The sequence below is a fragment of the Meles meles genome, chromosome 1 (genome assembly GCF_922984935.1).
Source record: "Meles meles chromosome 1, mMelMel3.1 paternal haplotype, whole genome shotgun sequence".
Lineage (NCBI taxonomy): Eukaryota > Metazoa > Chordata > Mammalia > Carnivora > Mustelidae > Meles > Meles meles.
The window spans coordinates 207,201,637-207,222,428 of record NC_060066.1 but is presented as its reverse complement, the minus strand read 5'-3'; the positions used below and the strand labels follow the sequence as shown (position 1 = coordinate 207,222,428).

General features: G+C 47.8%; 1 protein-coding gene and 1 non-coding gene across 3 annotated transcripts in view; one reads left to right on the top strand and one right to left on the bottom strand.

Annotated features, from left to right (window-relative positions):
• The window catches only part of KAZN (kazrin, periplakin interacting protein), a 1,041,121-nt gene that overhangs the window by 244,264 nt on the left and 776,065 nt on the right, over positions 1-20,792 (top strand). For both annotated transcript variants that reach the window (XM_045999723.1, XM_045999754.1), the window contains exon 2: positions 143-300. In XM_045999723.1, the coding sequence (XP_045855679.1) occupies positions 143-300 (158 nt within the window). The remainder of the gene's footprint in view (positions 1-142; positions 301-20,792) is intronic.
• LOC123928130 lies at positions 6,306-6,408 on the bottom strand. Its single transcript, XR_006815618.1, has one exon. It is a non-coding gene; the product is annotated as a U6 spliceosomal RNA (small nuclear RNA).

The following is a 20,792-nucleotide window of genomic DNA, read 5'->3' as shown; positions in this document are numbered from 1 at the left end:
GAGAGCCAGATGCGGGGCTTGATCCCAGGACCCTGAGATCATTGACCTGAGCCAAAAGCAGAAGCTTTAACCCACTGAGCCACCCAGGCACCCCAAAAGTTACCTGTTCTGATCACACTCTTCTTCTTTCTCTTTTTTGTAGCTGTGCAGTCCCTGCACACCCTAAATGACCAGATATCCCATTTTATCGTCACCAAGTCGAAGGCCCTGGAAGAAGACAAGGACCCCTTCCTACCCGCTGAGAAGGAGACTCTGAAGAGTTCCATGATACTGATGAGGCATCTCCTAATGGACGCTCAGGTACGGAGACAGACACGGAAATTCTACATAGAATCCGTGGTACCTTTTCTCGTGTTGTTTTTGGTAGAAGTCGTGCAAAATTGTTTGACTGCCGCACACCCAGCTTTGTGGTGAACAGTGGTGTAGCAGACATTCTGATAAGATGGCTATTGGATTTCTGGTTAGGAATTATTGGGGATCTAGTATTAAAATAGTCTGGTTTTAAGTCACTGGAATAGGGCTTAAGAATAATATATGTGTTGTTTCTGAGAATCGAACAGATCTCTCATTAGCCTTGGAAAAGTGAAAAATCCATTTACATACGAACTTGGCAGGCATCAAAGCTGGCGAAGGCTCTGGAGCGGTGCGGTATGTATCCCAAACAGCCTCGCTGAGCAGCTAATGAATATTTGGGTATATTTGATGCACCATCAGTAAGCAAATCCGCACTGTTGTGTGTGTGTATGTGTGTGTATGCGTGTGTGCGTTCTAACGCTCGCAATGAATTAATTACAGAAGGAGTTTAGCTCATTGTTCGCTTTCGTGGAGATTCTTCCTCAAGGTTTCTCCTCGTGCACTATTTTATTGAAATGTTTAAAGGTAATCTATGTACTCCTTCTGGCTTTGTTGGTGGGTCTCTCCAGATATGTTGGTAGGCAAACACCAGGTGTTACAGGAGAATTGATGGTTTTCTATGTTACCGAAGCCAAACTGAGCTAGATTTTATTGTCACTCCTACCTCCTCAGTCTCTGGAAGTGTTCCCAAAAATGTTCTTCGGTTTTGGTGATGTCGTATCAGCTTGTCCCAGAGCTTTTTCTTCCTGAGTTGGTTTTCTGACGGGTAGCAACGAGGTCAGAGCGCTTGCCGGTTTCCTGTGTCTGGCCCTCTATCGGGTTTTGAACGCTGGTTTCTTGACTTCTGTTTCTGCCATGGTGGTGTTTTATGTTTTAGTTTCCTAAATTAATCCTGAAGCCTGTCTCTGACACCAGGGAGACTTTTCACTGGCGAGACTGTGGTGCATTTCTCACCTGTCAATGCTTGAAGCTGCCGCATGGGCTTTTTGAGCCCCAATGTTCAGATGACCCAAATTATGCAAAGCCTTTCATTTTTAGTCACTGTTCTCCCTTCTCCCCTTTCTTATGAGCAGCCCATTGCACTTCCCCTTTCTTCCTGAGCCGGTCTGGTGGAAAAAGAAAAGATTCTGAAGCTCTAACAGCCAATTTTAAGACTCAGAGGAAAGAAAAAAAAAAAAAAAAGCGGGGGGGGGGCAGTAGTGGAATTTAGAACAATTTACCAAATAAAAGAGGGCAAATTATTCTTGAAAGGATTAGCTTTCCTCAGTGCCTGAACCCATTCCTACAGCTCACACCCCAGCCAAGGCAGCTAGCCTAATGATTCGCGGGAGATCTCATGCGAACTCCAGTTTGCAAAATCCAAGTAAATAAAAAGCATTCACCTTCTTTCTGTCCTTCGCCAGCATCTAGAACGGGATTTCAGAAATGTTCACTACTGCTGAAGAAAACACCTTCCCCCCTGAGTGTTGGATTCATGTGTCCATTTTTATCATCCGTGGTGTTGATCACAACTTTCCCCTTTTTTAATCTAAGGAGACTGGAATATTCCATATGATGTGGTTATTGCATACGATTGTGTTACCCCATTCTCTCCTCAGCCCTAGTCAATGTCTGCTGGAATTTTCTCACATATGGATCAGGGTATGTTGGATATTCCCCAAAATCACGCCTCCCAAAGGAGGGTGGGTTAACTCCTCACTTCTTTTGGCTCCTTTTGTTCCAAGACTCTTCCATCTTGTCTTCCAGACTAATATAGGAGGAGGTAAATTGCGATCAGTTTGGTCTAAAAATACCACCCTCGTTTCTTTTCTCCCCAAACCGCTAACTTCTTGAAATGTTATTTGTGGTTATCTCTGGGTCTGTGGCTGAAGTCAATTAGAATTATGTCACCTAATGGCTCTAGGCTCGGCACGTCTCCCTAAGATCAGTGTTGCGAAACTCATAAAATGCTAAGGAACCCAAATATTTTGGATACAGTCAGGGGTGATATGCGGTTTTCAGTTTTGAAGGAGACAGCTAGAGATACGCGATTTCCAAGGCGACTCATTATGGAGCATTTTTGGAAATTCAGTGATTTTCCATTCAGGGTTTGACATTGCTTCTTACCTCCCTTGCAAAGACGACGGGATGTCCTTATTTCATATTCTAAGTTCATCAATAAACGGGAGGTCAACAGAATGTGAGTTTAACTTCTGTGTGCCTTCCTCCCTTCAGCTGCATTTTGTGATATTAATAGATGCACGATAGATATGTGTGTTGGAGGACGAAAGCTTCTCCAGAACGGTGACCACATCCCTTAACTTGGTTGGTTTAATAGCCGGCTCACTTCCACACCCAGAGGACTCTTAATAGCATTAGATGATGATGAAATGCTCTGACATCAGTCCATGAGTTGAATGAAGTCAGGCACAAAGGATTCCTGAGAACCTAGAGGCCGCTCTGGAGAGTGGCTGTTTAAAAGGCATAATCGATTCAAGTCACATCTGTCTTGGAAGCAATAAATCCTGCTTAGGAGAATGTCAAAGGCAAAAGCATTGCTGGGCTATGAAATTCTACCTCTGAGGATTATAAAACAGTATGCACAGAGCAAACACATCTCCCAAGTTTAACAGGGGTGCTGGGCGTGATTGACAGCCCATTCTGGAGAGCGGAACGGCTTGCACAGGCAGCCCCGAGGCCCACCGTTGTTTGTGCATTCGCTACGTGGCTCTCTGAGCATTTCGGGGGTGTCTCAAAGAGGCTGGGCTCTTCTGTTTGCATTCCGTTCCCCTTGTAGTCTGCAGGCCCCCGCCAGTTCATGATGTGTAACCCAGCAGACCGCACTGGAAACCTGATCTTGTGGCTTTGTTCCGGAGAGCTGCAGCCAAACCCAGAGCGCCGACTCAGCCTTGTGAGTGATGAGATTCATAACGCCGAAGAGGCCATTCCTTCTGGTGGAGATTGATTCTTTTACTTGTCCTGTGTGACTTTGCATGCTAAGAGGGGTTGATTACAGCAAATTAAATCTCCTATTGGCAGTTCTCTCCTCCTTCCCCCAAAGACCTCGTATTATTTATTAAGGGGTGAACAAATACTTGGAAAAACAGTAAGATCGCTTTGTCGGCAGCAAAGTCCTCTCCCGGAAGGCTGGGCGCTAAAAGGCAGAGACTTTGCCTGCCCCGTGGGCTCTCCTTCCGCGGCCACAACAGCAAGGAAGGGCCCGCGTCCCCCTGCCTAGGCCGGGCAGAGCACAGGCTGTGTAAGTGAGAGGCCCTTCTCCCTGGAGGCGGCCTGGATTTGAAGGTGGAGCTTGTTTTAAGCGAGGCCTGAGCCTGAGTGCGCCCCTCCTAAAGGTCTCACTCTAGGGAGGAAGGAAGCAAGACTCTGGCTACAAAAGTAAATGGTGCAGGGGCGCCTGGGTGGCTCAGTGGGTTAAGCCTCTGCCTTCCACTCAGGTCCTGATCTCAGGGTCCTGGGATCCAGCCCCGCATCAGGCTCCCTGCAGAGAGCCTGCTTCCCCCTCTCTCTCTGCCTGCCTCTCTGCCTACTTGTGATCTCTGTCTGTCAAATAAATAAATAAAATCTTATAAAAATAAATAAACATTGCAGCTGTCTTCTCTAAGCTAGTGTGTGCCTAAGGCCTGGCAGAAATCAAATGTTAGGCAGAAAAGAAATGAAATCTGCTCTTCCCGCTGCCTCCCTGCCCTTCCTTCCCCTCTCCTTTCCTCTCCTCTTCCGCCTTTCTTTCTCTTACTTGTGTTCAGGGAACTTGAAAGCATTATTTGCCCAAACTGTATATTCCCCTTGCCAAGTACGAGGGAGAGCAGCAGAGGTCATGGGGGGCACTGGCGGGAGGCAAGCCTGGGGTTCGGGAGGTGGAAGGGGTTCCTGCCAGGATCCGAGATCCCCTGTGACGGCCCTCTGGGTAGTGTGATTTTTCTTCCTAGAATTGTCTAGAAAACTCCTCTCTGCTGGTTGAGTATACTTCTGATTAATTTCTGGCAACAGCAGGCTAATTTAGCATGAGTAGATTGGCTGTTTGAGCTGCCCAGACAGGGCCACTCTCTAGCCCAGCCTCGAATGGGGAAGTGTGGTCTGGAGCAGAGACCCCACCGAGGAAAACAGCTCAGGCTTCCGACAAACAGGCAGGGAGGGATGGCTTGTCCGCTTGTTTTGGGAAGGAGACCTTGGGAATCAGGTAATTGATTCGTGGCAGTCTTGGCAGCCGGACACCAGAAGAGGATCCCTCCCTTTCCCAGCACTCACCCCTCCATGTGCTCATGAAGCCAGCACCGTGCTCAGAGCACGGACCTGGTGTCCCTACTAGGGCCGGTGTCTGGGGCTTTCTAGCCGCAGCTGGCTTCAAGGTCCGGCCAGGAGTGCTGGCCTGTTGACAGCGCTAGGGGCTGTCTTGCCCTTCAGTCTCACAAACTGCGGCCCCAGAGTGGATGCTTGGCTCTCACGGTCACTGATGCTGGCTGTGGCTCTAAGTTGCGCCCGATTACAGGTTTTCTTCATACTATCCTCTGAAACGTGACCCCGTGTGGGAACAAGAGCCCAAGTGTCCCTCCATAGTGGCACGCGGGGGAGAAACACTGTCATTAGAACTGGGACCCAGAGGCAACGTTTTTAACCGAAGAAAATCACCCCGGGGATATGTCTAAGTCTATTCCTGCTGTCAGATTTCCGCCTCCTACAGGGCCCAGGAGAAAGAAATACTTACATGGACGCCAAAGAGGGTAGTTCACCTAACTAGGAAGCTACAGGGTAAGGGAATTATTCAAAGGAGTCTCCGCTTATCCCCTCCAGTCATCCAGGTGCTGCGTTACTCATTCGTCCTGTGCGGCCGGAAGGGCTTACGCTCCGTCCTCACACGCAGACCGTGAAATCAGGAGGGCCAAAGCTTGGGGCTTCTTGTCTAACTCATGTGAGCCCACTTTCCATTCTGCCATGGTGATTTTGATCTTTAACTAAAATTTAACTTCTATACACCACCAGCCATCGATGCAGTCCCCGTCAGTCACAGTCACATCCTGCTCAGATGGAGGGTGACACGTTACATTGCAGTGCTGTTCCTCTAATAAGCTTGAGTCTAGGTCTTTCTGATGGCAGTAGGGAAAGGTCGCCTCCTCTGAGACCTCTGCCATCTGTAAAACCCATAAGGCAGAATTTTAGGGAAGGTTCTGAGACACTGAAAGCCCCACTTTCGGTATTTACATGCAAAGATCTGGGTAGAGTTGGAACTGAGATTCAGGAAAACCTGGATTCCTGTCCTTTGCTGTACCCTGAGGGACCCTGAGGGAAAGGGGCATCTCTTAGGATGGGTCCCGGCCGAGCAGAACAGTCTCTATCAAGCGAGTCGAACTTCCACCGATGTGAACATACGGTGCTAGAGGGAAATTGGGGGATTTTCACGCCACAGAAACTTTATGCCCCGTTTTTAGATACTGTGTATTCGTTTCAGTCATCTACATTTTACATGATAATAAACGAGAATGTAGGCTGCTCTGATAGTTGATGATCCCTGCTATAGTGAGGGAATCTGAAATAGTAGCAAAATCATGGAAAGACGGTTAGAGGAAGACTCTAGTAAGGTTTTGGTTTTTGTGGGTTTTTTTTGGTCCTCAGCAACAAAGCACCAGCTCTGATTAGCGTAAGAAGGGAAGGAAAAATAAAGTAAGATGAAAACAGAGAGGGAGGCGAACCGTAAGAGACTCTTTTTTTTTTTTCACAAGCCAAATATTTTTATTGTTCTACAGACACTTCTGAAAAGAGATCTAATTGAGAAAATATACAAAGCATTTAAGAGTTTATCACCACCAGGTGGTGGGTAATAGGGAGGGCACACATCGCATGGAGCACTGGGTGTGGTGCATAAACAATGAATTCTGTTACACTGAAAAGAAATAAATAAAAAAAAAAGAGTTTATCACCAGAGAGTACCTAAGTCTGTCTAGAGGTGTCAAAGCCTCAAAAATACAGAATTTTTCATGAATTTGCATGTCATTCTTGTCCAGGGGCCAAGCTAATATTCTCTGTATTGTTCCATTTTTAGTATATGTGCTGCTGAAGCACTCATTCATCAGTTCTGACAGTTTTTTGGTGGAATCTTTTTGGTTTTATGTATATAATACCCTGTCATCTGTAAATATTGAAAGTTTGACTTCTTCCTTGCTGATTTGTATATCTTTTCTTTCTTTTTGTTGTCTGATTGCTGTGGCTAGAACTTCCAGTGCTATGTTGAATAGAAGTGGTGAGAGTGGACATCCTTGCTGTGTTCCTAACCACAGAGGGAAAGCTCTCAGTTTTTCCCCATTTCGGATGATATTAGCTGTAGGTTTTTCATATTGCTTTTATCATGTTGAGGTATATTCCCTCTAAACCTACTTTGTTGAAGGTTTTTTGTTTGTTTGTTTTGTTTGTTTGTTTACAGCATAACAGTGTTCATTGTTTTGGCAGCACACCCAGTGCTCCATGCAGTACATGCCCTCCGTATTACCCACAACCTGGTTCCTCAACCCCCCCCCCCCCCCCCCCCCCGCGCCTTCAAAACCCTCTGGTTGTTTTCGTAAGAGACTCTTAACTATAGGAAACGGGGTTGCTGGAGGAGAAGGGGCGCCTGGGGGCTGGGTAGTAAGGAGGACACTTGGTGGAATGAGCACTGGGTGTCAGGTGCGACTGACGAATCACTGAATTCTACCCCCGAAAATAATATCACACTCTATGTTACCTAAATTGAATTTAAATAAAAAATTTAAAAGAAAAGAAAAAGCTTCTATCTTCATGAGAGAAGGTGTTAGTTAAAAAAAAAAAAGAAAGAAAAAGAAAACAGCAAGGGTAACATTGCATGGAAGCAAATAAGGTTGACCTTAAGAAAAGCTGGAGAACTACATCTCAGGAAAGACAGGCAAGAAGACAGCAAGGGAGAGTTAGGTCTCAGGGAATTAAAGAGAAGCTGCTTTAGGATACTGTGGTTGAGGGGCACCTTTGTGACTTAGTCATTGAGTGTCTGCCTTCCGCTCTGGTCATGATCCCGGGGTTCTGGGATCGAGCCCCTCATTGGGCTCCCTGCTTAGTGGAAAGCCTGCTTCTCCCTTTCCCATGCCCCCTGCTTGTGTTCCCTCTCTTACTGTGTCTCTCCCTGTGAAATCAATCAATCAATCAATCAATCAATTAATCTTAAAAAAAAAAAGTTGTGGTTGGGACGCCTGGGTGGCTCAGTTGGTTAAGCATCTGCCTTTGGCTCAGGTCATAATCCCGGGTCCTGGAATTGAGTCCCGCATCAGGCTCCCTGCTCAGCAAGAAGCCTGCTTCTCCCTCTGCCTGCTCTGCCTCCTGCTGTCCCTGCTTGTGCTCTAAATCTCTCTCTAACAAATAAATAAATAAAATCTTTAAAAAAAAGGGATACTGTGGTTGGGATAACTTGGTTTCAATTATTTTCTCTCTTTATGTCTCTTTGGTCAAGATTCCAGTTGTTGGAAGAGTTTGACCAGCATGTCTTAGGTCAATGGGCTCTTTTCCCCACTGACCATGGGAGGATGCGCGTGTTGAGGGATGGTCCCACCTAGACCACTGTCACCACCAGGAGGGGGAGAGGATGCTGGGCGGATGGGGGCAATAATAAATCCACCGTGCACTCCTCCTGCATACGTTGCTGTGTCTCAGCGTGGGGTCTGTCAACCCCCTGAGCTCTAGGGACAGAGAGGGACAGAAGATTGGCCCTGCCCCGGAGGGACTCAGGATATAGTGGGGCAGGTGATCAGACAATGAGGTGCCCTGTGATCAGTATTGGGGAAGGCATGCAGGGGAACTGTGGGAGCCCAGAGAAGGAAATGGCTGATATTTGCAGATCACTTAACTGTTTACAAAGCACTTCAACCAGTATTTTCTCTTTTTTTCCTCTCAGCCATGAGGAGGACAGGAGGTTGAGTATTATTATCTCTAGTTTGAAAACTGGGTATTACGCTTTAATAAAATAGACTTCTTTTAATATCGTTCCATCCAGCCCATCACAAAGCAAGCGTAAATGATTTCCCACTTGTAGGTGGTGACCCTCAGAGTTTTTGCTTCCTGAAGGAATTATTAAATAGAGGGAAAGGGAGGGTGTAATGTGGGGAAAGAAGCAGATCAAAACCTGGCTTCAGACATACAACGGCACTCTTAACTCAAAATGTTTTTAACGTTAATAAATACACAACACTTTCCTAAAGCCAAGATCTACCCTTTCAGGCTCTCAGAAGGTGCAGGGTTCTAAGAACAGGGTTTTGTTTGTTTTTAATATTTTATTTATTTATTTGACAGAGATCACAAATAGGCAGAGAGGCAGGTGGGGGAGGGGGGAAGCAGGCTCCCTGCTGAGCGGAGAGCCCCAATGCGGGGCTCGATCCCAGGACCCTGGGATCACGACTGGAGCCGAAGGCAGAGGCTTTAACCCACCAAGCCACCCAGGTGCCCCAGAACAGGGTTTTTAAAGTCTTTAAATGGGACATAAAAGGTATACCAGGTCCCCCCTTGATATTCTAGTCCCCTCATGGTGTTCTGGAGTCATTTGGCAAACATGTGACTCCAAAAATAATACCCAGACCCCACCATCCCCCTTCGGGTGCGTGGTTCAGCTGGGAGGGGTGGAGAGCCCCACCCAGAAGCATTTGGCGGTAGGTGGAGATATTTCTGACCGTCACCGCTGGTGCGGCTTGGTGCATGGGGAGGTATTGGTACTGGAATCCGGTGGCTAAAAGCCAGGCGTGTTGCCAGACTTCCTGCCGTGCACAGGATGACCCCCTTCCCTGCGACAAAGAATTAACCAGCCCCAGGGCCACTCGCGTTGAGATCGAGAAACCTGCTTTTAGAACCAATGCTACCTTTTTCATTGATCATGAAACTCCTCTAGCCAGAATCACTTCGTTTGAAGCCCCATGATGAATTTGTTCTCAAGATACATCTTAGTTACCGTTTCCTCATTATTTATTGAGCCTCTATAATGTGGCGAGCACTGTGCTAGGAAACCACGGTGAGAACAAAAGCCGTCGTCTTTGCCCTCGAGGATTTTGTATGTTAGTGGGCAGGTAGCTGGAAGTATGCAAGTAAACAAACAATGGTGAGTTTCAGTACAGGTCTTAAAGATGCATTAGGACACAATTTAGATGAGGGTTCAAATGTTTTCTCTTTGAACACAACATTTAAGCTGAGCTCTTCAGGGAGAGAGGGGAAGGGAGAAAGAATGTGACCTCTACTCATGCATTATTGCATATTATTTGTACTTCAATTTAATTGTACGTATTTAATACTACTCCGTGAAGTAACTGGAAATAGATCCCCTGGGATGTGGCGAAAGATCTAAGCAAATCATTTATTCTAGAAATTTACATTTAATTTAGAGGCTATGAAAATTCTAACTGGTCCCTTAGGAACAGAGAATCTTTCCTTTTTCGCCTGTGGGTGTCCACGGAGGAACCAGGATCTCTGTGTGGGTTTTTTTTTTTTTTTTTTTTTTTTTTTTTTTTTTGCTAGATGCCGGGGATGTAGAGACCTACAAGGGAAGGCTAGCATCGGAGCTCTTTGAGCTACTGCTACACGAGAGTGAGTCACCATCTCACTCTCCTGGTCAGCCAGGTGGACAAAGAGGAATCCGGGAAGGCGTAGGCATGGGAATGAAGAGACGGAGGGTACTCATTCTTAGCTGGAGATGCTGCCTTAGAGACCCTGGTCAGCAGTCAGCTCTCAATTACGCACCTAGAGATCAGTAACCGTATGGATTATCCATGGGCAAAGCATTCCTTCCGTGGTGGCATGCACTCAGGAAATGTAAACCAGCATTCGTCCGAATGAGACAAAATTAGAAACGTAATTTCATTGCCGATTTTTTTTTTTTCCTGCCCTAATGGAATTCAATGTCAGACTTGTCTTTCAGTATCAGTAACTCGGTGCTTTTGAATGTTGTGGCTCCCACCCCTTAGATAATAGAGAGCAGAGCGGATACCATATAATTATAATCCTAGAATCACTTATGCTTTGAATAGTAATTCCTCTGCAGAGCTGCTGGGCCCTCCTAGCCACATGACATTCAAACATTCCCTGCAGAGCAGCCAGGGAAATCGAGGCATGGTGTTGCCGAGTGCCATTATTTCCATCCTATGTTTGATGTCGGAGTAGAGCCAGCAGGTCTCCTTGATGCCAGCCCAAGCTCATATTCCATGTCCCTTGTCTCTTAGTAAATTACACTTAAAAGCAGTTTATTTACTTATTTTTAAGATTTTGTTTATTTATTTGACAAAGAGAAAGAGAGGCAGGTGGAGGAGCAGCGGGCAGAGGGAGAAGCAGGAGAAGCAGGCTCCCTGCTGAGCAAGGAGCCCAACACGGGGCTCGATCCTAAGACCCTGGGATCATCACCTGAGCCAAAGGCAGACGCTTAACTGACTGAGCCACCCAGGCATCCCTTAAAAGGAGTTTAATAGTGAAATGGTGACTTGGCTTTTCCAAGTTCTCACTTACTCCTGTGGACCTGAAAGAAACACAGTTGTTTTGGTCAGCTTAGTCAGCCAGATACTTAATTTCAGAATGGACATTCTTATCTTGGGTTACTGATACGCACCTACAATCTCTCTCTCTCCTTACAAAGTAAGAGACAAAGAGACAGGCTCATGATAAGACTGATAATGAAAATTATGGCAAGGATTTGTATCCGTTAACTACTGCCACATAAAAAAATCATCCCAGAACTAAGTGGTTTAAAATGACAACTTTTGGGGCACCTGGGTGGCTCAGTGGTTTAAGCCTCTGCCTTTGGCTCAGGTCATGATCTCAGGGTCCTGGGATCGAGCCCCGCATCGGGCTCTCTGCTCAGTGAGGAGCCTGTTTCTCCCTCTCTCTCTGCCTGCCTCCCTGACTACTTGTGACCTCTCTCTCTGTCAAATAAATAAATAAAATATTTAAAAAAAATAAAATGACAACTTTTTATTGACTTCTTTAAGTCTGTGCATTGACTGGGTGATTTTGCTAATACGGGCAGGCACGGCTGATCTTAGCTAGTCTCACTCCCATATTTGCTGTCATTGGGGCCTGGCAGGTCTAAGATGGCCTTGGCTGGCGTGACTCAGCTGTCTTCCACATATCTCTCATATCCGCTCAGCAGGCTAACTCTGGAATATTCTCATATTGGTGGCAGGGGTCCATAAAAAAAGAGAACAAATGGTCAAAAGCAATCACTTTTCCAGGCTACGTTTGTATCCAATTTGTTCCTATTCCATTGGCTAGAACTAGTCACATGACCTAACCCAGAGTCAACGTGAGACGACGCCATCGGAAGGACGCATCAAGCATGGTGCGTTCGTGTAATCCATCTACCACATAAACAAAGCAAAGTAGCAACAGATATCTTAGCGTAACCCTTGACGGCATTCAGTCTTTCGGAAATGAGTCTGAAATGTCCTAATTAGCAAGCTTCGTGCACACTCTGTTTGGGAAAGACCGAGCCAGTCAGTTTGTTTAGAGGGAGACGAATTGTGTCGTTCTGCCCTTGTCCAAGCACAGAGGACAGACAGTGTTTGAACAGCTGGAGGATATATTTTAAGAGGGCTTGGTGTCAGGCTTGAACAGGATGGTTTCAAATGGGCCCGTGACCACGTGTGAGAAGTGTGCACCTGTGTGAGCTCTAGAAACATGAGGAGCCATTAAAATCCCACTGCTCGAGCTGGCCCTTCAAGCCCGGTGCATGGTTAATTGGTTCAACAAATGCTTCCTCAGCTTATACTGACCATATGAAAGGTACAGTGGTAAACACTGCAGGGAGATGTGAAAAATGAAAGTCATAAAGGATCATTGAGTTCTCACTGTGTGCCAAACCCTCTGCTAAGGGCTGTACCTTACCCCCAAATCTCATTTGTGAGGTATGTGTTATTTCCCCTGTTTTATGGATGAGGAAATGAGGCCCAGGGAGGAAAACTTACTTAACGTCACATATCTAATGAGTAGTGTGCTACTTTAATTGCAAAAAAAAAAAAATGCCTGCAGTTCTTTACTTTCTCTCTCTGCAGCATACCTCTGTAGGCTTTCCCACTGAGAGCTAGGGGGTCTGTTTTCCCATCCCTTGAATCTGAGCTGGCTTAGGATTTGTTTTGGCCGGGAGAATGTGGTGGAAGAAGTCAGTCCAGGGTTGTCTGGGAGACAGTCAAACTCTGTCTTCATTTTCAGAGAAAGCTGTGGCTGAAAGGGTGGGTCTGGACTCATCAGTGTATGTACCATCTGTTGGAGTCCTGCTGTTTCCTTAAGTTCTCAGTAGCTCACAGCAGAATCCACTTTAATTGAAAGAGAAGAGAAATTCTGGAGACATTTTTGATAGTTCACAGACTCTCAAGGAGGTCTCGGAAATTAGGTTTGGAGGCTACCTGGCCGGGAATAACAGTAGCCAGGAGAAACCAGTCAGGACTGCTAGTGGAAACCATCAAGCGACTGCTTCATTTAGCACAGCCCCTGTACCATGAGGACTGGATGCAGAACCTTCCCCAGGGCTATTCTGAAGGACCAAGTGCTTCTGCCACCAGCTGGGGGAAGGAACCAGTCTCCTCCCACGCTGTGGCTATCTCCTTGAGGAGGAAGCTAGTACCTGGCGACCTTAGCCACAGGGGAATCTAGGAAATGTAGTTTTAGATTTCCTTTTTCTGTAGTTCAGGGAAGCCGGTTAAAGGATGTTGGGATGTGTGTGAGTGAACCAAGGCAGGGTACCCCCAACATAAGCTCACCGGAAATTACACAGGGACACCGTACCGCGAGGAACGGAAGAAGAAACCCTGTGGGATAGACGAAGAGTCCCCTTTTCACTTCAACTGGATTGAGATTTCTGTCATTTGCAGCCTGAGGAACCTTGACTAATAGGACATCTAAACTTTGCACAAATGCCATCCTTTCTCCCCAGGGCCATCCTGTCAGTATGCCACGTGTTCCCTCCCATGATTAACCTCCGAGCCAAGTGGGAGCTTTCCCTGCGCTGGGGCACCTGGCCCCTTGTAGTTAAACTCCAGGAACCTTCTTGCCTGCGCTTAAACGTTTATGCGGTTTCATACTGCTGCTTTTCACTTACGCAGTCACACACGGTGCTCGAGTTCAGACAAGACCCGTACAAAGCAACAATTGTTTTAAATCAGAAACCTACTAAGAAATCTGAATGTATGCACAAGAGGCATCCCAAGGGACAAAACAAAAGAAAACACCAACCAAAAAAAGCGCAACTCATTGTTCTGGAAGCATGAACTGTTCCCTGGTTTTCATAAGTGATGTCCTCACATCTCAGTACATATTTTCTTGGGTTTTTCAATGTATTTCTAAGTGAAATTTAAATTAGTGTTTGCAGAAATACCTCACAAATTACCCACAGTTACTCAGACCGACGTTGGGTCATGGATGCCCCAAATGACATTTTCTCTAGCCTCGCCAAAAGAGATCAATTCCTTTGTTACAGGTTGAATTGTGTCCTCCCAAAAGGACATGTGGGAAGTCCTAACATCCATAATGAGACTTATTGGATTTTCAGTCATTACAAAGGACATTCAAATAAAATGAGGTCTTTACAAAAGGTTGATGTCCAGGATCTATAAAGAACTCCTCAAACTCAACACACACAAAACAGATAATCATATCAAAAAATAGGCAGAAGATATGAACAGACACTTCTCCAATGAAGACATACAAATGGCTATCAGACACATGAAACAATGCTCATCATCATTAGCCATCAGGGAGATTCAAATTAAAACCATATTGAGATATCACCTTACACCAGTTAGAATGGCCAAAATTAGCAAGACAGGAAACAACGTGTGTTGGAGAGGTTGTGGAGAAAGGGGAACGCTCTTACACTGTTGGTGGGAATGCAAGTTGGTGCAGCCATTCTGGAGAACAGTGTGGAGATTCATCAAGAAATTAAGAATAGAGCTTCCCTATGACCCTGCAATTGCACTGCTGGGTATTTACCCCAAAGATACAGATGTAGTGAAAAGAAGGGCCATCTGTACCCCAATGTTTATTGCAGCAATGGCCACAGTCGCCAAACTGTGGAAAGAACCAAGATGCCCTTCAACGGATGAATGGATAAGGAAGATGTGGTCCATATACACGATGGAGTATTATGCCTCCATCAGAAAGGATGAATACCCAACTTTTGTAGCAACATGGACGGGACTGGAAGAGATTATGCTGAGCGAAATAAGTCAAGCAGAGAGAGTCAAGTATCATATGGTCTCACTTATTTGTGGAGCATAACAAAGAACATGGAGGACATGGGGGGATGGAGAGGAGAAGGGAGTTGAGGGAAACTGGAAGGGGAGAAGAACCATGAGAGACTATGGACTCTGAAAAACAACCTTAGGGTTTTGAAGGGGTGGGGGGTGGGAGGTTGGGGAACCAGGTGGAGGGTAATAGAGAGGGCACGTATTGCATGGAGCACTGGGTGTGGTGCAAAATCAATGAGTACTGTAACACTGAAAATAAATAAATTAAAAAAAAATGAGGTCTTTAGAGGGGCGCCTGGGTGGTTCAGTCAGTTAGGTGTCTGCTTGCGTTTCAGGTCATGATCCCAAAGTCCTGGGATCGAGCCCCATGTTGGGCTCCCTGCTTGGCGGGGAGCTTGCTTCTCCCTCTGCCTCTCCCCCTGGCTTGTGCTTTCTCTTTTTTTCTCAAATAAATAAATAAAATCTTAAAGAAAAAAAAAAGGTCATCAGAGTGGATGCTAGTCCTCTCTGACTGATGACCTTGTAACAGGAAATTTGGACCCAGAATCACACGTGCACCAAGGGAGGCAGTATGACGTCGCAGGAGAATGCTGTGGGATGCATCTAGATGTCAGAGGTCCCCGAAGCTGGGAGAGAGGCTGGGGATGGATCCTTCTCTGGAATTTTCAGAAGGAAACCAACCTGGTGTCACCTTGATTTTGGGCCTCTGACCTCCAGAACCGTAAGACTATGAAATGTTCCTGTTTTAAGCCACCCGGTTTGTGATACTGGTCATGGAAGCCACAGGAAGCAATCACATCCCTGCTGATGAAAAAACACAGACGAAGAAGGCGTGGGACACTTTTAGATCAGGCCCAGTGTGGTCCAGGAGCCGCATGGTTTTGTTTCCATCATGGGATGGAAAGGATTGTGACGGAAGGCCACGCTTCCTTGCTCTCCAGGGTCACAGCACCGAATGTCACGCCTAGAGGTTTTATTTCATCCAGGATAAATGGAGGGTGCTGGAAGGGCCAGGGCACAGCGTGGCAGGTGGCGTGGTGTGGCAGGTGGCACGTCCTGCCCCCAGTTGCCGGAGGTGGTACCACTGTTGCTCTTGCTGTGACGCCAGCATCACACATCATTTGTTGATTCCCAATTGTTGGTGTCTCTGTGTGACAGGATGTCACCGGGCTTCTTCCTTCCTTTTCATCACAACTGCCTCCGCTCTGGTCGTCCTTCCAACTCTGAATCAAAGGGAAGCGTGTCTTCTCTCATCTGGGAAGTATTCCGGATGCATATCATTAGCCCAGAGGAGCACTTGACATTTGAGATCGTCATTAGGGCTTCTTTCTTGGTTTTAGCCGAACCTTGGCACTCTCGTAGGACTGTGGGGGCAGATAAACAGGAGACACGGAGATCTAGTGAGGTTCAAGTACAGCTGTTGCCCTGACACAGAGTCGCAAGCCCCCCCCCCCCAAGAGCGGGGTCCCTCCTGGGGTGCAGTGTCTGGCTCCGGGTGGCAGATTGGTTGTCATCTGTCCGCCACCATCTTCTGCCTTCGGAGGAGCTGTGAAGGGAGTGAACTCTCTCTCCCGGGACTCTGTACCTCCCACTGACTCTCGGCTCTTCTTCTGAATCAGGCTTCCATCTCATGGGCCCAAGTCCTCAGTGGGCTTCCTTCAGTTAGGCTTGTCCCTTCCACCTTGTTGTCTGTGACCCTCCAAACCCGTCCTCTCCCACCAGGCTTTGGGAAGGCTGTGCCTGCGTTGTCCGATGGGCATTTTGATGGCTGCCCTTTCTTCTTGGTTCTGCAGAGCGGTGAAGAACACTGTGCAGAGAGACACATGGGCATCTGGGGGGAGAGGGACAAGGGACAAGCCTACACCAGAGGAGCCAAGGGAGGGGAAAAGGACACCAGCCAACCTTTCCAGGAGGAACTGATTTTGAGTAGTTGCTTAATATTAGAGTCTGGTGAGGACAGAGATTCGGGGTGGAGAGGTTTCAGCCTCTCATCTAACTGTAGTGCGGTCTTGTTCCTCTTTTCCAACCCATCTCTGGATTTCGTCGGAACATTCGAGTACGGTTTTGATTTTAGGGGAGCACAAGTCAGCTGTTGGCCCAGGTGGCTGGAAAATGGGTTTCTGCCAAGGAGGTCAGTCATTCGGGAAGGGGCCAGTACTTTTTTTTCTATTTTTTAGAAACTCTCTTTTATAGGAGAAAAAGGATTTTTGTCTTCTGTAAGCATGTCTGAATGTGTTTCATTAGTAGAATATTTCCAGTTGATTGATAGTCCTCTTTCTTGTTCATCAACGTGGTCAGGTTTACTCTTCCAAAGCTGAGTGATCGGTATCATTTAGGGCCCCTCGTTTCTCTACCTTCTCCTCTCTGGGCTTCTGGGGACCTCGTTTTCAGCAACTTGTCTATGCTCAGGTGTTTGTTACGATTCAGTCCCAGAAGCCCAGAGGATGGAGGAACAACTGGATTTGTTCAGAGTGGGCCATCTAAATGAAACCAGGTAATGATCTGTAAGGGATTTCAATTACAAAAATGACTAACAGTTAAAAAAAAAATCACCAAACATTTGAAAGCCAGCCACAAAATGAAACAGAAATTATGGAATTAGAAACTCAATAAACTGAACAAGTTACATAGATGAAAATAGTTAATAGAGAAACTGGAACGGGATTTTAAAATAGGCATAATTAATACCCTCGGAGAGAGAACAGAGGATATTGCATCCAAGAAACCAGAACAGAGGTCCTTTATTTACCCATTCATTGGTTCCACTAATATTTAATGAGCTGCTAATGTATGTTAGGCACAGCTGGTGCATTGGGGAATAAATAGTGAGTAAACCTAGTCCTGGTCCTTGTGGAGCTTCCAGTCTAGTTAGGGGAGACAAAAAAGATAACCAGGTAAGTATATGTCAGGTGATGTGTGTTGCTGCGAGAGATAAGGCAAGGTAAGAAACTTAAGAAGTACAGGAATGGGGAGGAGGGATATAGGATAGCCAGAGAAGACCTCAAGGAAGTGAGGGAGTGAATGAGCCAAGTGAAAATCAAGAGAAAGAATGTTCCAGAAAGAAGGGATAGCAGGTGTCAAGGCCCGGGTCAGAAGATGTCTAAACTCTTCAGGGAGCAAGGAGGAAACCAGTGGGGTTGGAGCTGGGTATCCGGGCAAGGGTGAGAGTCTTAGAAAATGAGTCAGAACAGAAGGGGGTGGGGTAGAGCAGATCATTTATGGCTTTGAAGGACTCTGGCCTTTCCTCTGAGCAAGAAGGGAAGCCATGGAAGGTTTTACGCAAAGAGCTTGATTTGACTTGACTGAACATTCCAGAAGGAATAATTGGACCATTATGGGAAAAATCGACTCTGGGGGATGAGAACTGGAAACTAGGTCACTAATTAGGAGACTGTTGAAATAACCCAGGTAAGAGACAACATGACTTGGATCATTACCTCTTGAGGGCAGTGAGCAGTGGGTCAGCTTCTAGAAACCTTTCATAGGTGATGCCAGCAAACATGTTGGCTTACTGGGTGCGAGGTGAGCAAGAGAAAGGGTCAAAGAACCGAAGCAACCGGAAAAATAAAGACCACTCTAGGCAGGGAGGGGCGGGGAGGGGAAGGGAGCGTCACTGGAGGTAGGATCAAGAGTTCAGTTTTGGACGTACGTGTGAGATGCTTAGGAGGCATCCGAGTGGAGACGAGGTCTGGCGTTCAGGAGAAAGAACCCACTTGGGGACACACGGTAAGGAGACTAGGCAATTTCACCCAGACGGTTCCTGTAAATGTGGAAAGAAGAGATCCCAGGACGGAGCCCCAGGCCTGTCCTCCTTTCGGAGGCTGGAGACATGAGAAGGGGCTGCACGAAGACTCAGCAAGAACAGCCTGTGAAGTCAGAGGGAGGAGGCACGGCTCCATAGGGTGGTGAAGAAGGCGTTTTAAGAGGCTGGAAGTGATCCCGTGTGAGAAATTCTGCTGATGGATGAACTAGAACAATGACTCTGATCGGCCACTGGACACAGCAATGTGCAGGAGATGGGAGGCCATGGCAGGGACAGATTTGGCAGCGCAGGGTCGGAGACAAAGCCCAGTGGGCGTGAGCTTGAGGGAGAATGGAGCAGGGTGTCTAGACAGGGAGTGGAGCGGACCTCCTGGAAAACCCGTACCGAGGAGCCCACGATTAGTGCCGAAGCTGGAGGAGAGCGCGGAGTCGTTTGTTTTCTTCAGCGATGCATGTTCCGTCTTAAAGGGAACGACCCGGCAGAGGGCGGAGCGCGGACGATTCAGGGGAGCGTGGGACCGTCCTGCCAGGAGAGGGCCCTGCAATACACAGGTTGCAAAGAGGAGAGAGGGACGAAAGAACTGACTAGAGATCTTGGAAATTAAAAAAAGTAAATACAGATCCTGAAGCCCCTCTCTCCCCCCACCCATGCCTCATTTTCCGAGGAGCCTAGAAGGACGAACAACAGGACGGTCAGGCTGCAAGATTGTCCCAGGGAGCTGCGTGGAGGCATCACGGCAGGGATTTGACAAGAACAGGGACAAGGTGTGGACTGCAGGGAGCTGGAGAAGCCAGAGGGAAGCAGGGGGGAGAGGAGGGGAAACAGTGGGTGAGGGCTCCGCTGGAGGAGGTCCCGTGTCCTCAGACCAGGCAGACCCGTGGCTCCCATCCTGGGGTGGGTAATCGCCGTGGTCAGAGTCAGAGCGGTTACGGTAGCAACCACTCGTGCACCAAAACACCGTCTAAACCAAAACACATTCCCAGTGATCAGGAATAAAAGAAAAAAATGGAAAAGCCGCTGGAGGAGAGGCTGGTGTCACTCAGGTCCCAAAGGGCCTTTGAGGTCAAGGAAAACGCTGGAATTTTATTCCAAGAGTAATGGAGGCCTCCCAAGGGTTTTAAGAAGGCGGGACGGTGGTGACAAATAGTGGGTTTGTTTCCTGAGCTGTGTCAGGCTGCTGACGGGGAGGAGATGGGGAGACTGGAACCCCGGGGCGAGCGAGGAAGCCAGGCTGCGGCAGGAGGAGCTGTCAGGGTCGCACCTTCCAGAGGCTGGTGCTCTTGGAATAGGGGCTGGCCAAGTGCCGAGTCCTAAACACACGCCTCAGTTTATCCAGTCTCCACCATGACCCTTCCATTACCGCCACTGCACAGATGAGGACATGGAGGCACCCACTCTGGGGGGTCCCCCGGTGTGCAGGTGGCAGAGCCGGGATGGGACCCGGGTCATCGACCTCAGAGCCCAGACTTTTAACCACACCCTGTAGGGCTCCGGACCAGAGCCATTTACATGGGAGACTGGAGATGTGGGCGGCTTGCGGGGCAGCAGGGACAGGGGGGTGACACCGGGGAGAGGGGAAGAAAGGAATTAACAGTGATGCTTGATTATTGCCTGGTGCAAATCAGTGGTGATTTTGCTGACATGACTTCACATCCCCGCTTGGATGAAGCCCTGATTGCCCCCCCGGGAGAGTCCACACTCTCCCTCCGCTGCTAGTCAGTCTCTGTGCTGAACACCCTGCCGGAGAGGTGTCCAATGCTCGGTGTGCCCAGAACCAGAGGACTTCAAGGACGTTTAAAACTGGGGAAGTCCCTGGCAGACTAGGAGGAGTTGGTCACCCTCCTGTCATTGCTCCATCCACGCTCTGCCCAGCTGCTCTGGCCTTGCCTTTAGGTGGGTGGGCCGTCCGCCCTCCGTCTTCACAGGTTCGATTCCTGCCTGAGGACAGCTCTCTGCCTGGCACTTGGCACAGCTGCCTGCCCTGGTCCTGTGCTCTCAGCTTCAATGTCACTCCTCACAGTGGCCTTGGTGACCCCCCCCCCAATCTGATGTAGTCCATCACCCGCCTTCCTCGCACCCGTCGGGACATATCACAGGTTCACTGACTTTATCGGATCATATGATTACTCCTGTGCTCAGGCATGGGCTCCCTGAGGGCAGGGCTTCTGTCTGCCTGGTTCACCCGCATGACAGAAGGTCTCTGAGGACCAAAGCAGAGATGTCGTCCACGAGGGCAGCAGGAGACATTTTACTGGTATATCAGGAAAGACGGCCTTACCAGAGCCCCCAGAATAGGTTACCAGGACAGCTTGCAGCAGAAACACGTTTAAAAATTAAGGCTTGTAACTGTGTTCCCAGATTTCTGCCTTCTCCCCTCGCCCTCTGCCCTGCTTTGGTCCATCAAGGACAGAGCTGACAGCCCCGCATGGATCTCAGGCTTGGTTGCTGGACACTGAGGAGTTCTGAAAGCCATT